This window comes from Bemisia tabaci, chromosome 9 (assembly GCF_918797505.1).
Source record: "Bemisia tabaci chromosome 9, PGI_BMITA_v3".
Classification (NCBI taxonomy): domain Eukaryota; kingdom Metazoa; phylum Arthropoda; class Insecta; order Hemiptera; family Aleyrodidae; genus Bemisia; species Bemisia tabaci.
This window is the reverse complement of record NC_092801.1, coordinates 11281752-11301432: the sequence shown is the minus strand read 5'-3', so window position 1 is coordinate 11301432 and position 19681 is coordinate 11281752. Positions and strand designations below refer to the sequence as shown.

At 40.3% G+C, this 19681-nt stretch overlaps 1 protein-coding gene across 1 annotated transcript; it reads right to left on the bottom strand.

Moving 5' to 3' along the window:
* Nucleotides 1-283: 283 nt before the first annotated feature.
* LOC109040210 (uncharacterized) lies at nt 284-19426 on the bottom strand. The gene is made up of 3 exons (XM_019056030.2): nt 18840-19426; nt 3457-3616; nt 284-1243 (listed from the first exon to the last, which is right to left on the bottom strand). The coding sequence occupies exons 1-3, from the start codon at nt 19023-19025 to the stop codon at nt 729-731; spliced, it is 861 nt and encodes a 286-aa protein (XP_018911575.2). The 5' UTR covers nt 19026-19426; the 3' UTR covers nt 284-728.
* Between the last annotated feature and the right edge of the window lie 255 nt (nt 19427-19681).

Here is a 19681-nt window from a genome sequence, read left to right as displayed (position 1 = left end):
TGGTTTGGTAGTTTCACCGTCGATATACGAAAGTTAATTTTTTTTACATAATGCATGCATAAAAAAGTGTTAAAAGTGAACATTTTTATGCAACCATTATATAAAAAAATGTTAAAATTTTCGTGAGCTTTTCGCGAACATACTAAAAATTCTTCTAATTCGCGAAAAGCTCACGAAAATGATGACCTATTTTTTTATATTATCGTTACATAAAAATGTTCACTTTTAACACTTTCGTATGCATGCGTTATAAAAAAATAAAAAATGTGTGTACAAAAAAAAATTACCTTATCTAGCTTTTATCATTTTTCATATATTACGGTCAGGTCTGAACTTTGATTTTTTTTTATATATAAGCGTTACACGTTTTTTATATAAAACGATCATTTAGATATCGACGGTGAAACTACCAAACCACGTCTCTCGGTTTGCGACGTCGCAGACTTCCTGTCATACTTTATTTTTTAAATGAAAAACTACTCGACATCCAGTCTTGAAAATTTCTGTGATTTTTCCTCTTTGTGCGGAGAAAATTCCGTGAAAATTTCAAGGAATGATATTGATTCGGTCTTCTTCAAAAAAATAAAATGTGAGCGTAGATTTTTAAACACCGCAAACGAGATACGTGGTTTAATTGGTAGTTTCACCGTCGATATGTTTGATTTTATACTTTTTTCTAGAAAAACAAAAATTTGTCCTGCTACTAGGGTATTTATCGCAAATCACTGCTACTTGGGAGGGCTTCCTGGCGGCGAACTCTTCTTAGGACTCCCTGATGGCGAACCTTTCTTACGACTTCCTGGCGATGAACCTTTCCTGGGACCTCTACTTGGAGATTCGACTCTGAGACTGCGAGATGATCCGGAACCGTTCGAGCTTGGGGATTTGAAAAAGGATGCGCCGTGTCCTCCGGTTAGAATTGAGGGCTCCCGACGGAGGAATTTTTCGCGCTCTTGTTCCTTGTAGGCTTGTCGGGCCTCCCATTCATCCTCGAAAAGACCCTTGTTTTCCCGGTACCATCTTTCGTAATGTTCCCGCTCTTTCTTCTGGCGCGCGATGAAATCTTTGTTCCAAGCCCAGTAGTGTTTGACCCCGTTGGAGATGTAGGTGTACATATTGGAGCCGACCCGGACGCCGAAGATCAGGGAGCGACAGTACCGCGCAGACTTGCGGAAGTCTTTCCCGTAACAATCACAATACGTCCACGGACTGGATTTGTAGATGAACTTCTTGCACTCGCCACCTAAATCGTAAAAACGTGTCGGAATCATCGAAACATACAAAGAAAATCAGTGGCAAGGCGTGAATGATCGATTAGCTATATACCCTGGTAAAAATTGGCGATGAGAGCTGCGTTTCAAAATACCATGGGAATTCTTATAGCCGGCTAAAGAAGGTTACAGAAAGTCATATAGCTGGCTGTAGAATGCGGAGAAAATCATACGGCCGGGCTATACGAGGCGATAAAAAATTATGCAGCCTGGCTATAGTTCCTATCGCCGGGCTTTACACTTTATCGCCTGGCTGTTGCTTTTTCGCCATCGATTATAAAAGGCTGTAAGAAATTGTGTAGAAATTCGCGTGCTTTGGAAATCCTTAAGTTTGATACGGAACCACCTTAATATTTACAAAACACACATTATATTTTCCTTTAATACATATTTTTTTTCATCAATTAAAATGAGAATAATCCATACAGGATGTGCAAACATTTTAAAATCATGAGTTGAATAACGCTGACTCCGCCAGATTAAATCTAACACAAAGCGGAGCGGCGACGCACTGGCGCCTACAAACCTAACAGGGATACTTCACGCATTGCAATGCGTGAAGTATCCCTGTTAGGTTTGTAGGCGCCAGTGCGCCGCCGCTCCGCTTTGTGTTAGGCTCTAATATTTAATCTCGTGGAGTCAGCGTTTTCCAACTCATGGCTTTGAAATATTTGCACACTCTGTATGGATTCTTCTCATTTTAATTGATGAAAAAAATATGTAGGAAAGGAAAATATAATGTGTGTTTTGTAAAAATTAAGTTGATTCCGTACAAACTTAAGGATTTACAAAGCACACGAATTTCTACACAATTTCTTATAGACTTTTATAGCCGATGGCGAAAAAGCAACAGCCAGGCGATAAAGTGTAAAGCCCGGCGATAGGAACTATAGCCCGGCTGTATAATTTTTTATCGCTTCGTGTAGCCCGGCCGTATGATTTTTTTCCACTTTCTACAGCCAGCTATGATAACCTTTCGCCTTCTTCAGTCGGCTATAAGTACTCCTATGGTATTTTGAAACGCAGCTCCTATCGCCAATTTTTACCAGGGCAGGTTTGTTTTGAGACCGATGCGAGGTGAAATCGGATGAAACCACGATACGTGCCGGGGCACAGTGGATCGAATCAGTTGGAGAGGTCGGACATGAAATCATTGACTAAAACCGCAAATTTCGATGATTTTTCGCCATATTTTAAATTTTAAGGGGTACACGTGCTTTGAAAAAAACATTTCAAACCAAAACCAATATTGGAAAAATTTGGAAACCAATGGAACCATTTTTAAAACCTCAAAGTTTTGTGTGAAAGGAATTATAAGCTTTTAAAGTTTCCAAATTATGTCCGATCTCACTAATTGACTCGATCCACTGTGCGGCGCGGCGCCGCGGAAGCGGATGACGTCTGAACGTATTTTTTAATGGACGATCTTTTAACGTCAGGCGAAAAACTTGACGGAACTCGATTTAAGTTCTGTGCGTGAAAGATTCACGACACGAGTTTGTGCGACGCGGGCATAATTTGTGGCGTAAAACATGATCGCAGTTTAAAAATCTCAACACGAATCGAACCTTTTCCTCAAAATCACAAAAGAGTAATAACGAACTCATTTTTTTGCACTGGAATCTGGACTTTTCAGGTTTTTCAAAATATTGATTTTATTGGATACAATGGGTCGGTTGCGCTCGACACAGAAAAACAACAAGCTCTGTCCAAACAGCAACTCTCCGCACTGGTAAAAAAAACACACATTGGATCTAGAGTCCAGACTCTTGAAAACATTGGCAAGAAAATGGACTCTTGATTCAATCAGATTTAAGCTTAAATCAAGAACCAAGCGTTTTAATTTGAGCGGATTTCCTTTTGATTTAAGCTTAAATCTGATTGAACCAAGAGTCCATTTTCTGGTCAATTTCCAGTTTTTTTTTCCAGTGAAGGGTGTCACTACCGCGGTGGATGACGTCATAAACCGAACTCTTCAAAGCGCGATATTTCGGTTAAAATAGACCGTAGAAAGTCGCTGTTTGGGCATAGCTCATTGTTTTTCGCTGATCTACAAGAATCAAGCATCAAAACACAATTATAAGACCAGTACAACCGACCCATTTTAGCATCAGAGCTCGGCTTTGAAAGGGGGTTCGAGGAGAAATCAGTGAAAACAAAAATCAAAATTGTAAAATTTGGTTACTTGTGAAGCCGTAGCACTCTCGGTGGAGTCTCTTGACCGAGTAGTATGTTGGATATGCTTCAAAGCCTTTGTGACAGACTTCAGAGATGGCTTTGCACTCTACTTCGCAAGCTTCGTCCGCCTCCTCTTTCCGCTTCGCTGCCAGCATTGAAGAATTACACTGAAAAATCACAAGGAAGAAACTCCGAATGAGCCTGAAAATGCTCAACTGCTCTGAGAAAACTCTGCAAAATGGACCACTAGACAAGGTACGAATTCAAGCATTCTGATACATGTTTCTTAACCAGAATTTCACGTAAAACACGATTTGCGCAACGAAAACTAATGAAACAAACTCCAAACGAAAATATTAACGTTTTTATGTCACATTGGTTACGAGGGATTTGAACTGCCCGCTCACAAGAAACTCAAAGCTCTACGTGAGTCAAATCGCGCACTACAACGGTTTCAACAAGCTTCTCAATCGAGTAATGTTCATTTCCCATCATGTGTTGTTCAAACTATAAGCAATTTGCTACAGCTGAACCAAAGCGTCAAGATTGAGGTTGTCAGATTTTTATATCGCAGAGACTGTCATGATAACGTTTAGCGCGCGATGTGAATCACGCAGAGCATTGAGTTTTCATGAATGGGGTGGTTTGAATTCACGCATCAATAATCATTAAATATCTTAGTTAGGAGTTGATTTCGGTAATTTTCGTTATGCGCGTCGTATTCTACTTGAAATTTTGGTTGAGAATCATGTATCAGAATGCTGAAATTCGTACCTTGTCTAGTGGTCCATCACAAATTCCACTGAGAATTTTTTTTCATTGAAATTAAAAAGAGCATGCGCCCATCGAATCTTTTCCTTCGAAGAATTTCGGTGGTCACGGGAGTACTTTGTCGGGGGAGTAGTTTAGGTTTCCTCCTCCCCTAGAAGAATGCACCCCCTCCCCCAAAGGGCTACCCCTTGGTAAAAACTGGTAGTAGAATCTGTGTTCTAAAATACCATAGACCTATACAGCCGGCTGTAAGATTTCCAATAGCTTCTACATATAGCCGGCAACACAATTTCTTAGAGCCTTTTATAGCCGATGGCGACTGAGCAACAACCTGGCGATAAAGTGTATGCTAGACGTTACTAATTACGGATGCTAGGACTTAGTGAGTTTTTGGACTACCGCTCTCTTTTTGGGCCGTAGTATCTTGATTTATTTTGCGAGGAAAGCTCCGTACTTTTGAAGGATGCCTGCCTAACATGTACATATGATTCCTAACATGTTGGAGCGCCTGCAATTTCGTATGATACTGTGCAATACCTCTGGTGTGAAAAAGTTGCTTCGAGCGCCGTGATACGCTGCGGCTCCGCGCATTGGCGCCTTCAAACCTAACAGGGATACTTCACGCATTGCGCAATGCGTGAAGTATCCCTGTTAGGTTTGAAGGCGCCAGTGTGCCGCCGCTTCGCTTTGTGCTAGGCTCTAATATTTAATCTCGTGGAGTCAGCGTTTTTCAACTCATGACTTTGAAATGTTTGCACACTCTGTATGGATTATTCTCATTTTAATTGATGAAAAAAAATGTGTATAGTAAAGGAAAATATTATGTGCGTTTTGTAAATATTAAGGTGGTTCCGTACAAACTTAAGGATTTACAAAGCACACGAATTTCTACACAATTTCTTCTAGACTTTTATAGCCGATGGCGATAAAGCAACAGCCAGTCGATAAAGTGTAAAGCCCGGCGATAGGAACTATAGCCCGGCTGTATAATTTTTTATCGCTTCGTGTAGCCCGGCCGTATGATTTTTTCCACTTTCTACAGCCAGCTATGATAACCTTTCGCCTTCTTCAGTCGGCTATAAGTACTCCTATGGTATTTTGAAACGCAGCTCCTATCGCCAATTTTTACCAGGGCCCTGGTAAAAATGACGAGTAGGCTACTCAGAATTCGCCAACTCGCATGAGTAGAACTTCCTACCTATATGAGGGTGATTTCACGATAATAGGAATAGTCGTGTCGCCGTGGGTTATGAACGACATAGGGCAAAACGATTGAAAACCAAATTAATTAATCAATAGGAATGATGTCCCTGAACCTATCCATGCTAAAAAATATGATGAATTATTATTATATTTAATAATATGAGACTTTAAAGGCCGAAAATGTCCGGTCGGTTACGCGTCGCCAACCCCGATTTTGAAGCAAAAGAGCAATTTGCGGTAACATATCAGTACTGATCATGAACTCTTTATAGCAATATTTGCTGAAAAGAGACTCTAGTGTTCAAGAAAATTGCCAGTTTGAACTGAAATGTTTATTATTGAGCGAGAAAAGTCATAAGAAAGAGGTGTCGCCACATTTGGCAACAAATTTTTGCAGTTGTATTAAGTGCAGTGTTTATCTCGCCAGATGGAGTCAGGAGTTTCAAAACTGCCATCAAATTGTTCGCTGAAGTCTTCTTGACAAAACCATTACTGATAAGTCAGTTTTTTTTACAATGAAAACTTAAATTATTATGAAAACCAGTGATTTTTACGTGTGTAGCACTAATTCCTCACTACGCAAAAACCTCAATTTAATAGTATTAAACTAAAACGAAGTCTCCAAAGTTTAGAAAACTTTTAAGGCAGCATTAATTCCACCTCATAACTCAAGAATTGCCAAGTTTCATCTTTTGTATCATCTTTAATCTCACATTTTTGAGTGTCGGTTACGCTGTGTCTGTTACGTAACCGACACAATTTGGCAGGGCCGCCATGTTTGCGTGGACCTCCAGCAGTCCCGCGGAAAGCGCTGATACCTGATTCAATGGCTTGTTTATCAATCACTTTAACTTTGCACTGAATCAAAATAGAGCGTGCCAAAGCTGGAAAAAGGAAGTTTAATACCTTTAGAATGAGGTAATGAAATCCTGTTAAAATTGGTGCACTTTTATTTCTCAGGTATTTCACATTTTAACTATTCCTGTTATCGTGAAATCACCCATGAGAAGAAATCCTACTCATATGAGAGGAAATTCTACTCATATCACCAGGATATTCTACTTATGAGAGTAGAAAAGATCAACTCATATGAATTCAATTTTTTTCATTCTTCAGAAGTGCTGTTTCTGACCAAGAGACACCGATAAAGTGTGTAAATTTGAAAAATAAAAACATTTTGTTCTTATGATTTTTTTATAACTTCGGGGACTTATAACTATAGGGAGGCAAAAACCTATATCGGCTCCGGGAACAAGTTATAGCTGAGTTATAATAAGTTCCCGGAACAAGCTCGCCCGAAGTTCTGCGAACCGTGCTCGTTTGAACGAGACCGAGTTGATTAGCCAGTGAGAATTAAAGGCTCTTCATTTTTTCAAAGCAGGAGAGGATTGCGTCATCGTTGGATAGGCCGTTGATCTATACTTGTGGTATTAACCTGTGGTGCTAACACCTGAACCGCTTTCACCGCTTTTCATGATGAAGCCAGGCAGAGGCGAAAAGGTCCCGACAAAACATTTTTCATCGAGATAAGCTTGACGATCAGTATGTTTTGAAAGAACAAAGATCATCGAAAAACATTGCTCTATTCGAAAATTTTCAAAGCACACTGCGGGCCGATTATTGAAATTGATAGACAAAGCGATAGACAAAGCGATAGACAAAGAAGACAAAGGGACATGGAGGGATCCTATTGGTGCAAGCGGGTGGTTGCAATGGACAAAGGCAGTAGGTAATAGACTAACTAACGGCAACCCACGAGAAACCCGATAGTTGGTCCATCATTTTCTCCCTCCGTCTACAGGGACCGCACATTTCAACCAATAGGATCGCTCCATACTCCCTGTGTCCTTTTTGTCTATCGCTTCGTCTATCAATTTCAATAATCAGCCCGCTGTCATCGACCCTCCTGTCTATCGCTTGCGGTATTTGCAGCGGTTTTCACCACTTTTCATGATGAAGCCAGGCAGAGGCCAAAACTGCCATGCTAAGGAAGAACGCCGTATGAACATTCGAGAGTTGCCAAATTTACCTCGATAAAACATGTATTTTTGACAGAATTTATGCATATTTTTCTTTAAAATTCTCAGATATTTTAAATTAAATTGCGCACAATATTGACTGAAAATTTTGGAACAAAAAATTCACAATTTTCGCGGTAAATTCGGTTTTTATCGATGGAAATTTGGCAACGTCTGAAGGCTCATACGGCGTTCTTCCTGTAGCACGGCAGAAAAGGTTTCAACAAAACATTTTTTATCGAGAAACTTGACGATCAGTATGTTTTATTGAAACTTGTCAAAGCACACCACACCACTGTCCTCGACCCTCCTGTCTGTTATGCTTGCGGTTTTTGAAGCAAAAAAAAAAAAAAAAAAAAAAAAAACAGACACGCTTGGAGAAATTGTGATTTAAATGAAGCGGAAAGTTTACACGTCGCAAGACAAGTGTTTTCATTTGCTATTGCAATAGGGTTACAATTATTTTGTTTGACACATTGTCACAGGGCTGTTTTCCTCGTATTCTAGAAAATGCCATCAACAACGACCCCCCCCCCCTCCTCTGAAAATTTAAATGATGAAGCGAAAAACAGCGAAGCCTGGAAATTTCCTTACCATGCTGCATAGTGATGATGAGTGAGGGTAAAAAGTCTGCTGAGTGGTACTACCAAGAAATTTTTTAGAGAGTTATACTTTTTCGAGTTTTCAGACTTTTTTTTGAGGATTGCGTCAATTTGGAACGTAGTCGTTTCATGCCCTCTTCGGTTCAAAGTATTAATCCAGCTTCAGCGTTAATTTTTTCTTTGCGTTCTATCAGCACTCCGGATCTCTGGGTCTGTTTTCTCCGAAACTTCTGTATATTTTTTTTACAATCATCTATACTATCTTCTATACTATAAGCTCCGAGGCCTCCTAAATTTGCGTATCTGGTAACGCTTATTGTTAGTTCCAGCGTTCCACCGCGCCAATTTTCGTGATATTTGCGGTTATCGACAGGCAATTGTTTCTAGATTAGCCCGCTTTATTCAGATTTTGAAAATAAGACCCGTGTTTTTTTACATTACGTGGCAAAAATGCGAATTCTCCCATTTAAACAATGTAATTTTTTTTTTTTTGTCATAGTTCGTTTGAGCGTTCTACTGGGCCGTTTTCCATGATTTTTGCGGTTATCGACAAGTGATAGTCCCTGAATGAGCTTGCTGTAATCAGAATTTGAAAATAGGATCCAGTTGTTTTATATTAGAGGAGACCAGAAAACTTAGAAGGGGGGGGGCAAAATTTGAAATTCCCGCCAATGGGAAATGGCAGGAATTTGAAAAAATTTTAAATTTAGCGGAAAATTGAAATAAGCGGGAAATGTTGAATCTTGGTCTATTAGTAGGATAAATGATCGAAGTTATGCACCTTTGCTGCAGACTATCCAAAAGCGACGAAACACTCAGTTTCGTTTCGTTTCAGTCTTGGCGTGAAGTTTGAAATAAATGCCGATTTTTTCGTTTGATTCCTATTGGTCCAATTGCTCCCGGCCAGAAGGAGATCGAATAAAGGAGAGTCGAGTATGAAACTCTTTTTATGTTTTATGGTCGTTCTTACATCGACGCGGGCCTTAGAAAACGCGAAGCGTCTTCTGGGGGTTGGGCCGCGTAGCTGCCAGGGGGCATAGCCCCCTAGTTTCAGATCTCATCTCAGACGTCATCGGATGGCTAGATGCAAAATAGCATCTTTCTACGTAAGTAGTGCTGGAAAGTCTAGGATTTTCTGCTCGACCACTATAGTCAATAGGAGGAGGGGGGGAGGGCCCCAATTTACTCCTTTCCAAACAAATCGTTTTAGGCAATTTTTTTTTATCTTAGGTCCGTCTCTACGTAAAATATATTTAGTCAGGCTATTGATATCGGTAGTTGACCCAACTCTTCTCTACTATTAATTGGAAAACTGCTTTAAAAAATACCTTTTTGAAGTGCAGAAATACTAGCTACGAAGAGAATTTCGAAAGAAAAAAACTCGTTTGTCCGAGCAGCTTTTGTGAGCAGGGCCGGATCTAGGGGGTGGCCACATGGGCCGCGGTGCATTGCGGCTAATTTTGCATTTTTTTTAAATGTAGGTATAAAAAAATCGTATTTGGAAAAAAATTAAAAACGAGGAAAGGCGACGAGATCTCTCATTTCCTTAGAGTATAGTAATTTCTAATTTTGTCGTTTTTTGGTGATACAAGTGACAGCATCTTTAATTAGTCGAGTTAAGAAAGGATGAGGAACTAACGCAATTTTGCCTGGAGCTTAGCGCAGAGAGGAATGATGACGAGGACTTGAAATAAAAAGGAGAAAGCCCTTGGCGCGGCGGTCGGCATAAAATACATATTAGCGCCTACAAGACTTCATGAATCCTTCACGCATTGCGTCAAACACAGTACGGCCAGCAGCGCAGCGGTTGGCGAGACGAGAAACGCATAGCGCCTACAAGACTGCATGAATACTTCACGCATTGCGTCAAACTGCACACTGCGCGGTCAGCGCGGCGCGGCGCAGCGACGGAAGTTAAAATCATTAAACCACATTTATGTTCGTTATTTCATAATTTTTTCGTTCAATTCTCATAAGAGGACTTACGGATAAATGACGATTTAATCTCGATTTTATCGAACCAAAAATTGCGATGTGCAGCAATTTAATCGCCATAAATCGCAATTTTTAATGCGATAATATCTCGATATATTGCCACCGATATAATCGCGACAACCAACCGATAAAATCGCTATTTATCGCGATCATTGCTACTTGGGTTGGGTTGTGGCTCACCCTTGAAAACACTTATCGTTAAACACATCGAAAACTTCCAAAATCAACCCATAAAATAGGTAGAGTTATTGTTAAAACCAGAAATCAGTTGTGGAATCAGTTTGTGCACCAGAAATTTTATATGCAACTTTTAAGCTCCAGAGGAAAACCAAGATGAGCCGATGCCGAGTAGGGAACTGGATCTAATTTGCTTTACAAACTGAAAGTATTTATTTTATTTTATGTTATTCCTTTTTTTTAAATAATTTTATTTAAATATATCGTAACTACTACAAGTATATTCTTGTTTCGATCTACATGGTTTAAAACTAAAACTAGACGAATTGCATTAATTTTACAGGATGACGTTAGATAATACGATGAAAGTATTTATCTCGACAAAAATTTTTCCTCGTTGTAATATACGAAACTCGTTGACGAATTATTCAGTCATCAAACGTCCTGAATCTAGTCTAACACCTGATTGAACTCCAGTAGACATCTGTTTTTTGGAAGTGGAGAGTTTTAATTACAAACGCAACATCACAACTCATGGGTTTAATCTGGAAATTTTCCGTAAGTCCTTAAGTCATGTGTGTTTCACATTAAATTCTGGCGAGGGAACAAGTGTTGTAGCGTCCACGTCCACTGGTTTTTTTCGGAGCTTTTAAGCAGAGTCTGCCCTTTTACCTAGACTGTCAGTATGACGCATTATTACCAGAGGTAATCACTGAGCTGCAATTGCGTCGGTCGATTTACGAACATGATGTTTACGGGTAACTTTCCCCATTTTTCTCCCAAAAAAAATTCGACAAAAAATGAGCGAGTCACAGTGTTGGAATTGGCATACTTTCAGCTTTTTGCTAAGCCCGAATCTATGAAACTTGGCTGTCGGGTTGCGAAAAAATAGTAGCTTGTCTATGTATAAAACCGCCATATTTCATCTCTCAACGTACTTTCATTGCGTTTTAAAATACTCATAAAATGTGAGCGCTGAGTTTCAAACAAAATCTGCATAAAAACAGGCACAGTATCAGACTGTTACAAGCTGAAATTATAAACATTCTCATAAAGTCGCGTTCTTCAAACAGCTTCAATACGCCCCCCCCCCCCCCCCCGCCGCTAAAGGCCAAAGTGCAAAACTACGCATTTCCGTTTGCGACATCGCAGACTTCTTGTCGTACTTGATTTTTTCTTTGGAAAACATGTCAACGTACGAGGAGTATTCTTAAAATAATTAATATTCGTCATATCTTCTAAATAAATAAGGATAATTTAAACCTGAATGAGAGCGTTTGAATTATCATACTCTCAGTCTCAGCTTTATAAAAAACTTCATTTTTTTTAAATTTGGACTTCTGAGCGCATAGTGACATTAGTTTCCCCACACCCAAGTAGCAGTGCGATCGCGATAAATAGCAATTTAATCGGTTGGTTATCGCGATCGTATCAGTGGCAAAATATCGAGATGTTATCGCTTAAACAATTGCAATATACGGCGATTAAATCGCTGCACATCGCAATATTTGGTTCGATAAAATCGTGATCCATTTTCTTCTATAAAATCGATATTAAATCACCATTTAACGCGATTTTTATTTAGAAAATATCGCGATATATTGTCGGGCGATAAAAGCGCGATTTTATTGCGATAAGATCGAGAAAAATCGCTCAGATGTCGATGAGCCTGGCGATTTTATCGCCGATAAAATCGCAATATGTTGCGATTTTTCCGTTGCGAAATGCTACTTGGGCAGGGCACCCGTCTCTCCCCACTGTGCGTCCAAAATTTACGGGCACTGGGGAGGTCGCATGACGGTAGCATGCGGCTTCATTCTGCAAATTGTCAACATTTTTTTGTTCAAAATTGAAAAGTTTCATGTTTGAGAAGACCCTACCTTACTTTTCTACGTAGCCCCCATCTCGTTGAACACATTTTATATACCGTGACACGAGATTTTTCATTCCATCAGCGGAAAACTGTCGATCCTGCTTTTGGAATAATCACTTTTTCACAGCTTTTTTCACCTCGTCGTCGTCCGCGGAATGCTTTTCGCCAAAACCCCCCTTTAGCTCACTGAATACTAGTAATTCACTTGGGGAGAGATCTTGTGAATAAGGGGAATGGGGGGAAAAGGTCCCATTTAAGGTGATTCAATGGACGCCACAATTTGTGTCAGAACGGCATGCGATATATCGCATCAATTGGTTCCATTTTTTCAGCTACTCGTCATGTTTCCCCAATTTTGAGATCCCAATTCTGTTGTCAGGAGACTAAAGCAATCACTTACCAATTTTAACAAAGAGATTCAAAGTGGCGATACCGATATCGAAACTGCACTCGAATGCGATATTTTCTCTCTGAAAAAACCACGCCTTTATTTCGTTGAATTTCTTCGTTAAAATTGGTAAGTGAGTGCTTTAGTCTCCTGACAACAGAATTGCGATCTTAAAATTGGAGAAAAATGACGAGTAGCTGAAAAAATGGAACCAATTCATGCGATATATCGCTTGCCGTTCTGACACAAAATATGGCGTCCATCGATTCACCTTAAAGGAGGTCAGCAAGGGTTGGTCACATGAGCTGTATGGGGTCTAGCGTTGTCATGAAGCAGCAAGACTTGACGAGACAAAAGGCCAGGGTGTTTACTTGCGATTGCTGATTTGAGCCTTTTCATGACATCACAGTTTCTGTCAGCACCAAGAGTTGTGCCTCTTTCTAATAAATCAATAAGTAACACTCACTGAGCACCCCCAAAAGACGCGGGTAACAGGCTCGGACTGGCCACAAGGCCAATCTGCCATTCGCAGATACGCCCGCTTGGCGCGCCAAAAACGCGCCCCTCTGACAGATAGCAAAATAAGAAAAGAAAAAAAATTACGACCAAGAATATATGCGGAAAATTTCTTAAATGAACGGAAGAAGAGAGAGTTATGAGTAAAGAGAGGTGCTTTTTCGCACAATGGTGAATAGAGGTCCAAGAACTTCTTTCTGAAGCGTAAACACTTTTCCGTGAAATTGTCGCACCTTTTTGTTGACATACAGGCGCTTCATCATCCCCCTCCTTCATTCTCTATGTGTAACTCCCGTAGAAGCGGTAGCCGGTTCGATTTTTAGACTTACGCACACTGTATAGACCTCTTGAGAGACCTTTAAACATATTTCTTCCTTTTCAAAATGACTATTGATTTGGACATATCATATCATATCTCGGGCAAACTTAACCTTACTTTATTTCGAAATTCAAAAGTAAGAGACACATCTAAAGTGTAAACGCGATACAACTATTCTTGCAAGATGGATGTCCACATTGCATATGAAAAATATATGAATCGATAGCGTGTGTCGTGAACTCGCAATGCTCTGCTCTAGTTTAAAGCAACATTACAAATAAGACGAACGGAAACAACCACAATATGGAAATAAAACGAGGGAAAGGTTGCGCGTTAACGACGGCGCAGAGATACAACTATTCGTATTTGATGGACGTCCGTGCTGCATCTGAAAAATTGAAGGCGCGATGACGCGAAGCGTGAGTTCTTAATGCTCTGTTATATGCTGCCAATGAGGTGTCGCTCAGATTCGGGAGAAAAGTTAAAAAGAGGCCCGAATACGTCTCTCTTGTCGTCGGTTGTGTTGATACTCGTTCTCCCTTCTTTTTTCAGGTTCTTGCATGATTCTTTTTTAGGATGGATTTTTAGACCCACGTCTTAAGCCCGTGTAAACCGCGGCACTGACACGGTTCTTATGGAAATAATGGTGCTTGGATGCGTCTAGTGGCTTTAATTTTTTTTTGTTTTCTTTAATTTCAGAAGTCGGTCGGTCACTTCAATACGTTCAATTTTACAATTTTTACTCTGTGCGATTAATAAACTTTGAACCTGAAAATAGCGTAAACTTGTGCTGCTTTGCCAAAATTTTCTGGACCCCTCTCCACGAAGGGGATGCCCCATCGAGAAATATCACATTACGCCCCTTTTACTAGCCAAGGGTCTACGCCCTCAGATGCGAGCCAGTCCGACCCTGGCGGGTAAATTTTAGACACGCGGCGGCGAGAGACGAGTGTGGGAAAATTGATGTTCTTCAGCACTCAGGAGACCAACTTTAAAAAACTGAAGCATTTTAAAAAGCTGAGATTATGAAAATTCAAACGCTTTTTACAGATTTAAATTATCTGCATTAGGCCTTGTCTCCACGAGCCGTTTTACGAGATTTGTCCCAGGGAAAAATCCCACTTATGAAGTTGGGAAAAATATTGAGTTAATCAATATTTTTCCCAGTACCAAGTATGGTACTTGTACCCCTAGGACCCACTGAGATAAGAAGAAGTGAAAACGAATTGTGCGATATTTTATTCATTACTACATTGTTAATGTTTGTTTAGTTAAAATAATGTGTCTAATTGTCAATTGAGTGCAATTATTATTTTGATCCCGGTTAAACACTCGACTTTAACCAATTTATCTTCCCGCGAAAACTAGTCGCAGGACTGTATGAGGGCCGCCGTCCCGTGGAGACGGTAACTGGGAAAAATCCCAGAAGTTTCATTCCTGCGATTCGAACTTAGGACAAATCCCATGAAAACGTCCCGTGGAGACAAGGCCTTAAAAAACTGAAGCATTTTAAAATGCTGAGATTATGAACATTCAAACGCTTTTTACAGATTTAAATTATCTGCATTAGTTTAGAAGATATAACAAATATTAACTCACTTTCCGAATAGGTATCCCTTGTAAGCTCTTTGAAACTTATCTTGATTTTGCCTCTCTTCTCGTAGAATTTTCTGTGTGAATTTCAAGCGGTAAAGTATGTTTGAATCTTTTGGATAAAATAAAACCTGAGCGAAAATTTTTGAACATCGTAATGGAGATGCGTGGTTTCATACTTCGGTCATCGATATGTATTACATTTCGATTAAAAGAAAAGTGAAGAGATCCATCCTCAAAGAGGTCCGCAAGAGATATTGAGTACCTTTTCAACACTATCTTGCCAAGGAAGAACACCGTATGAACATTCGAGAGTTGCCAAATTTCCTACGATAAAATGCTTATTTTTGAGGCAAGTTATGAATATTTTTCCTTTAAATTTTCAGAATCTTTGGGTAAAATTGCGAGCAAAATTTCCTGAAAAATTGGAAGACAAATATTCATAAGTTTACTAGGAAATTTGTCTTTTATCAAAGGAAATTTGGTAACGCCTGATGGCTCATACGGCGTTATTCCTTAGTACGGCAGAACAGTATACCTATATTTGAGAATAAGCCAGTGCAATGCCCGTAACACGCGATCGAAAGTAAAGCCCTCAAAAAAGCTCATCGCAGTGGTATTGTAGACTGTTAGCTAGCGGTTAGCCTCTCGATAGCCTGTGTCACACTGTCAAAATCCTCCATCAAAATGTCGAGGTCAAGTGCTGTGATTAGTCCAAGTCGTCGGATAAGTCAATCATAACACCTGACCTCGATATTTTGATGGCTAGTTTTGATAGTGTGACAAGGGTTGAAGATCGTCTGCCCGGCGATCTTTGGGACACATCACATATCACATCTTGAAATTTGCAAGGTATTTCATGCAGAACTAGCTGAGAAATTAAAGAATTAGTGCATCTTTTAAGAGCTCTACTTGGGTCCTGTGATAAATGGGCTCCTGGCCAGGACCGGATTAAGGGGGTGGTCACATGGGCCACGGCAAATTTTGCGCTTTTTTTAAATGTAGGTATAAAAAAAAAACGATTTTAGAAAAATAAATTACAAAGGATAGAAGGCGACAAAATCTCTCATTTCCTGAGAGTATAGTCATTTCTAATTTTGTCGTCTTTCAATGATACAAGAGAGAGCACCTTTAATTAGTCGAGTTACGAGAGAAACCAAACACGCAATTTGGCCTGAAATTTGGCGACTTAGAGAGAAATGATGACGAGGCCCTGAGATGAAAAGGAGAAGTCCTCGGCGCGGCGATCGGCATGTAGCACGTATTAGCGCCTACAAGACTGCACGAATACTTCACGCATTGCATCAAACACAGTGCGGTCATTGCGGACAGCGTGAAACGGATAGCGCCTACAAGAATGCATGAATACCTCACGCATTGCGGCAAACACAGTGCGTTCAGCAGCGGTCGGCGTGAAACTCATCGCGCCTACGAGACTGTCTGAATACTTCACGCATTGCGCCAAACTCGGTGCGGTCTGCGTGGCGCGGCGGTAGAAGTTAAAATCATTAATCCACATTTATGTTTGTTCTTTCATAATTTTTTTGTTCATTTCTTATGAAAAGAAGGCCTTGTCCGCACAGAGATAGGTTTACGAAACTTAACTTTCGCGCAAAGTTCCGCGAACTTTTGCTAGTATTGTTGACTGGGCTTTTCCGAAAAATGTGTTCAACACGAGAAAACGCGTCTTATGCACCCCTCCTCCGCTGGCACGTTCATTTGATGGTTTTTATTGATATTTCAAAACGAATGAGAAGGGGGCGGCAAAATGCAGGTGGCCCATGGGCGGCAAGTAGATAAATCCGGCCCTGCTCCTGGCAGTGATTTGTCTCTACGAACAAATCGAAAATGCGGAGGAAAAATTTGTTCAGTTTTTATAAAAGTTTTGAGGTATGTCCTTATAAGATGTCAAAATATAGGTATTATTTTTTCTTCTTTATTTTTTATTTTTGTAAACGGTTTAGTGATTACAATCCATAGTATGGATATCTATTTTCAAAGTTTTGAAAAGCCGTCCAGTTGAACCTGAGAAAAATGTACCTTTAGCCTCAGTATAGTTTACACGGTGAAGATAGGGACTGCCGACTCCCCCGATCCCATAAGTCTCTTGAGAGATAATTTGCGCTCATTTGGATGAGCTTTTTCTCTAAAAATAGATCTAGTTCAAATTTCAAAAATTTCCCGGATATACTCAATGCAACAATTCGAAAGTATTGCTGAAAGTAAAAAAATAAACGTGATTTTTCGGCAGAATTTAATGGAAAATCTGCGTCGTGGAGGCCTCAAAATGCGTCCAAATAGAGTTGAAATTTCAAAAATTTTATCGGGGGAGACCCCCCGGACTCTCTTGGGCCAAGGGGTATTCCATACTCCCCAGATCCCCCGGTAGTAGGGGGGCCAGGCCCCCCTAGAAAAATGATCTAGGTACGCCTATGACAATTAGTACATTTTTATGCTGATAATGTTGGGTAATTTGTTGGTAGCAAGCATACACGGGAAACAGATTGATGTCATTATATCAGAGCCCTCTTAAGTATTAACTTGTGTTAAGTATTAAGTATTATAGTGTGTGTAAATACACTAATAAATCAGGTGTGTGTATTAAAGTGTATTGTTACGTGTGTTGTTAAGTATTACGTGTTCAAGCATGCACTGCTATGGAGTCCCTGGTAAAAATTGGCGATAGGAGCTGCGTTTCAAAATACCATAGGAGTTCTTATAGCCGACTGAAGAAGGCTACTGAAAATCATATAGCTGGCTGTAGAAAGCGGAGCAAATCATATAGCCGGGCTACACGAAGCTATAAAAAAGTATACAGTCGGGCTATAGTTCCCATCGCCGGGCTTTACACTTTATCGCCATTGGTTAATAGAAATTGTGTAGAAATTCGTGTGCTTTGGAAATCATTAAGTTTGATACGGAACTACCTTAACATTGACAAAACACACATTATATTTTCCTTTAAAACATTTTTTTTTTCATCAATTAAAATGAGAATAGTCCATACAGAGTGTGCAAACATTTCAAAATCATGAGTTGAAAAACGCTGGCTCCGCGATATTAAATATTAGAGCCTAACCATAAGCAGAGCGGCGACGTACTGGCGCCGACAAACCCAACAGGGATACTTCACGCATTGCGCAATGCGTGAAGTATCCCTGTTAGGTTTGTAGGCGCCAATGCGCGTTTCGCGCTCTCTGCCCCCCCCCCCCCCCCCCGCCGCGCCGCAGCGTACCACGGCGTCTGAAGCAACTATTTCACACCAGAGGTATTGCACAGTATCATACGAAATTGAAGGCGCTCCAACATATTAGGAATGGCAGGCATCCTTCTAAAGTACGGAGCTTTCCTCGCAAAATAAATCAAGATACTACGGCACAAAGAGAGAGGTGATCGTCACACGATGGTGCCACCGGTTTTCTCTGAAATCATGTCCCAAGCTCAAAAAAAGCTCTCAAGTTGAGACCAAAATGGCCGAGGATATCCCACCCTACCCTGAGAGTCCACCTCTACATCAAGACAAACTCTTCATGCAAAGATAGGGAGCAAATACATTGACAGGGCTACCACTTTATTTGGGGACTTCAAAACTAAAAACACGGCAACCCTGCTAATGTACTTGCTCCCTATCTTTGCATGGAGAGATTGTTTTGATGTAGAGGTGGACTCTCGGGGTAGGGTTTGATATCCCCTCCATTTTGGCCTCAACTTGAGACCTTTTTTTGAGCTTGGGAGTCGATTTCAGAGAAAGCCAGTAGCACCATCGTGTTTTTCGCGAACTTTTACTCAAGAATCAACAGTCAAATCGCAAATTCCTCACACATGAAACATCTCCATTCTAATCGCAGTATGACGGCATTGTGACCATTACGGTAAGTATCCATTTAAAAAAAAAAAAAAAAAAAAAAAAAAAAATGAATGTAAATATAACTCACCAGAGATGCTGTAGCATCCGGTCCGTACATTTCAATGTATTGAGCTTGAGTTTCTTCGAACTGTTTTTGCAAAATCTTCTGGAACTCGTCCCGAGTGAGCGACGTGTTCTCTACGCCAGGATCACCATAACCAAGAATAATCGATATGCAAGTACAGGCCACGAACACTAATCGAATTATCATCATCTTGAAATAATTTTACGCATAACAACGTACTACACAATATAATCGACACTCATGAGCGAACTTCGCTCTAAGGACCGTACGAATGCTGTCCGCACTATCTTATAAATGAGCCGAGTCGATCTAAAAGTTGCGTGCGATGTCAGCGAGAAAAACCATCCCGCCATACCCTCGCATCAATTTTTTGAGGGGAAAAAAAGGGAAGAGCAAAAAATGACTATAACATCGGTAGGTGAGCCCGGTATGGATGTAAGTACTTGGGTTGTGAATCACTTCACGCACAATAAGGTGTAAAACTTTTCCCTTTACTTCTGTAGTTTTTCAGAAGTTTCTTTGCACGCAATATTTTTGGATTCTCCGGAAAATTGCCAGTCTCTGACACGGCTGCTTACTTCATCGGCCGAACAATATTGCCGTGCTAAGGAAGAATGGCGTATAAACATTCGAGAGTTGTCAAATTTCCCGCGATAAAACACGTATTTTTGACGACAGTCATGCATATTTTTCCTTGAAAGTTTCAAATATTTTAGATTAGATTGCGCACAAAATTGTCTGAAATTTTTAGAAAATAATATCCGCGATTTTCCCAGTATATTCGGTTTTTATCGGAGGAAACTTGGCAACGTCTGACGGCTCATTGGTACGGCGTTTTTCCCTAC

Coding starts and splice junctions, on each gene's coding strand:
- LOC109040210 (XM_019056030.2), bottom strand. CDS start 19,025: ATGATGATAATTCGATTAGTGTTCGTGGCCTGTACTTGCATATCGATT. Junction 3,617..18,839: donor CGGATGCTACAGCATCTCTG/GTGAGTTATATT, acceptor GTGATTTTTCAG/TGTAATTCTTCAATGCTGGC. Junction 1,244..3,456: donor AGAGTGCTACGGCTTCACAA/GTAACCAAATTT, acceptor TTTACGATTTAG/GTGGCGAGTGCAAGAAGTTC.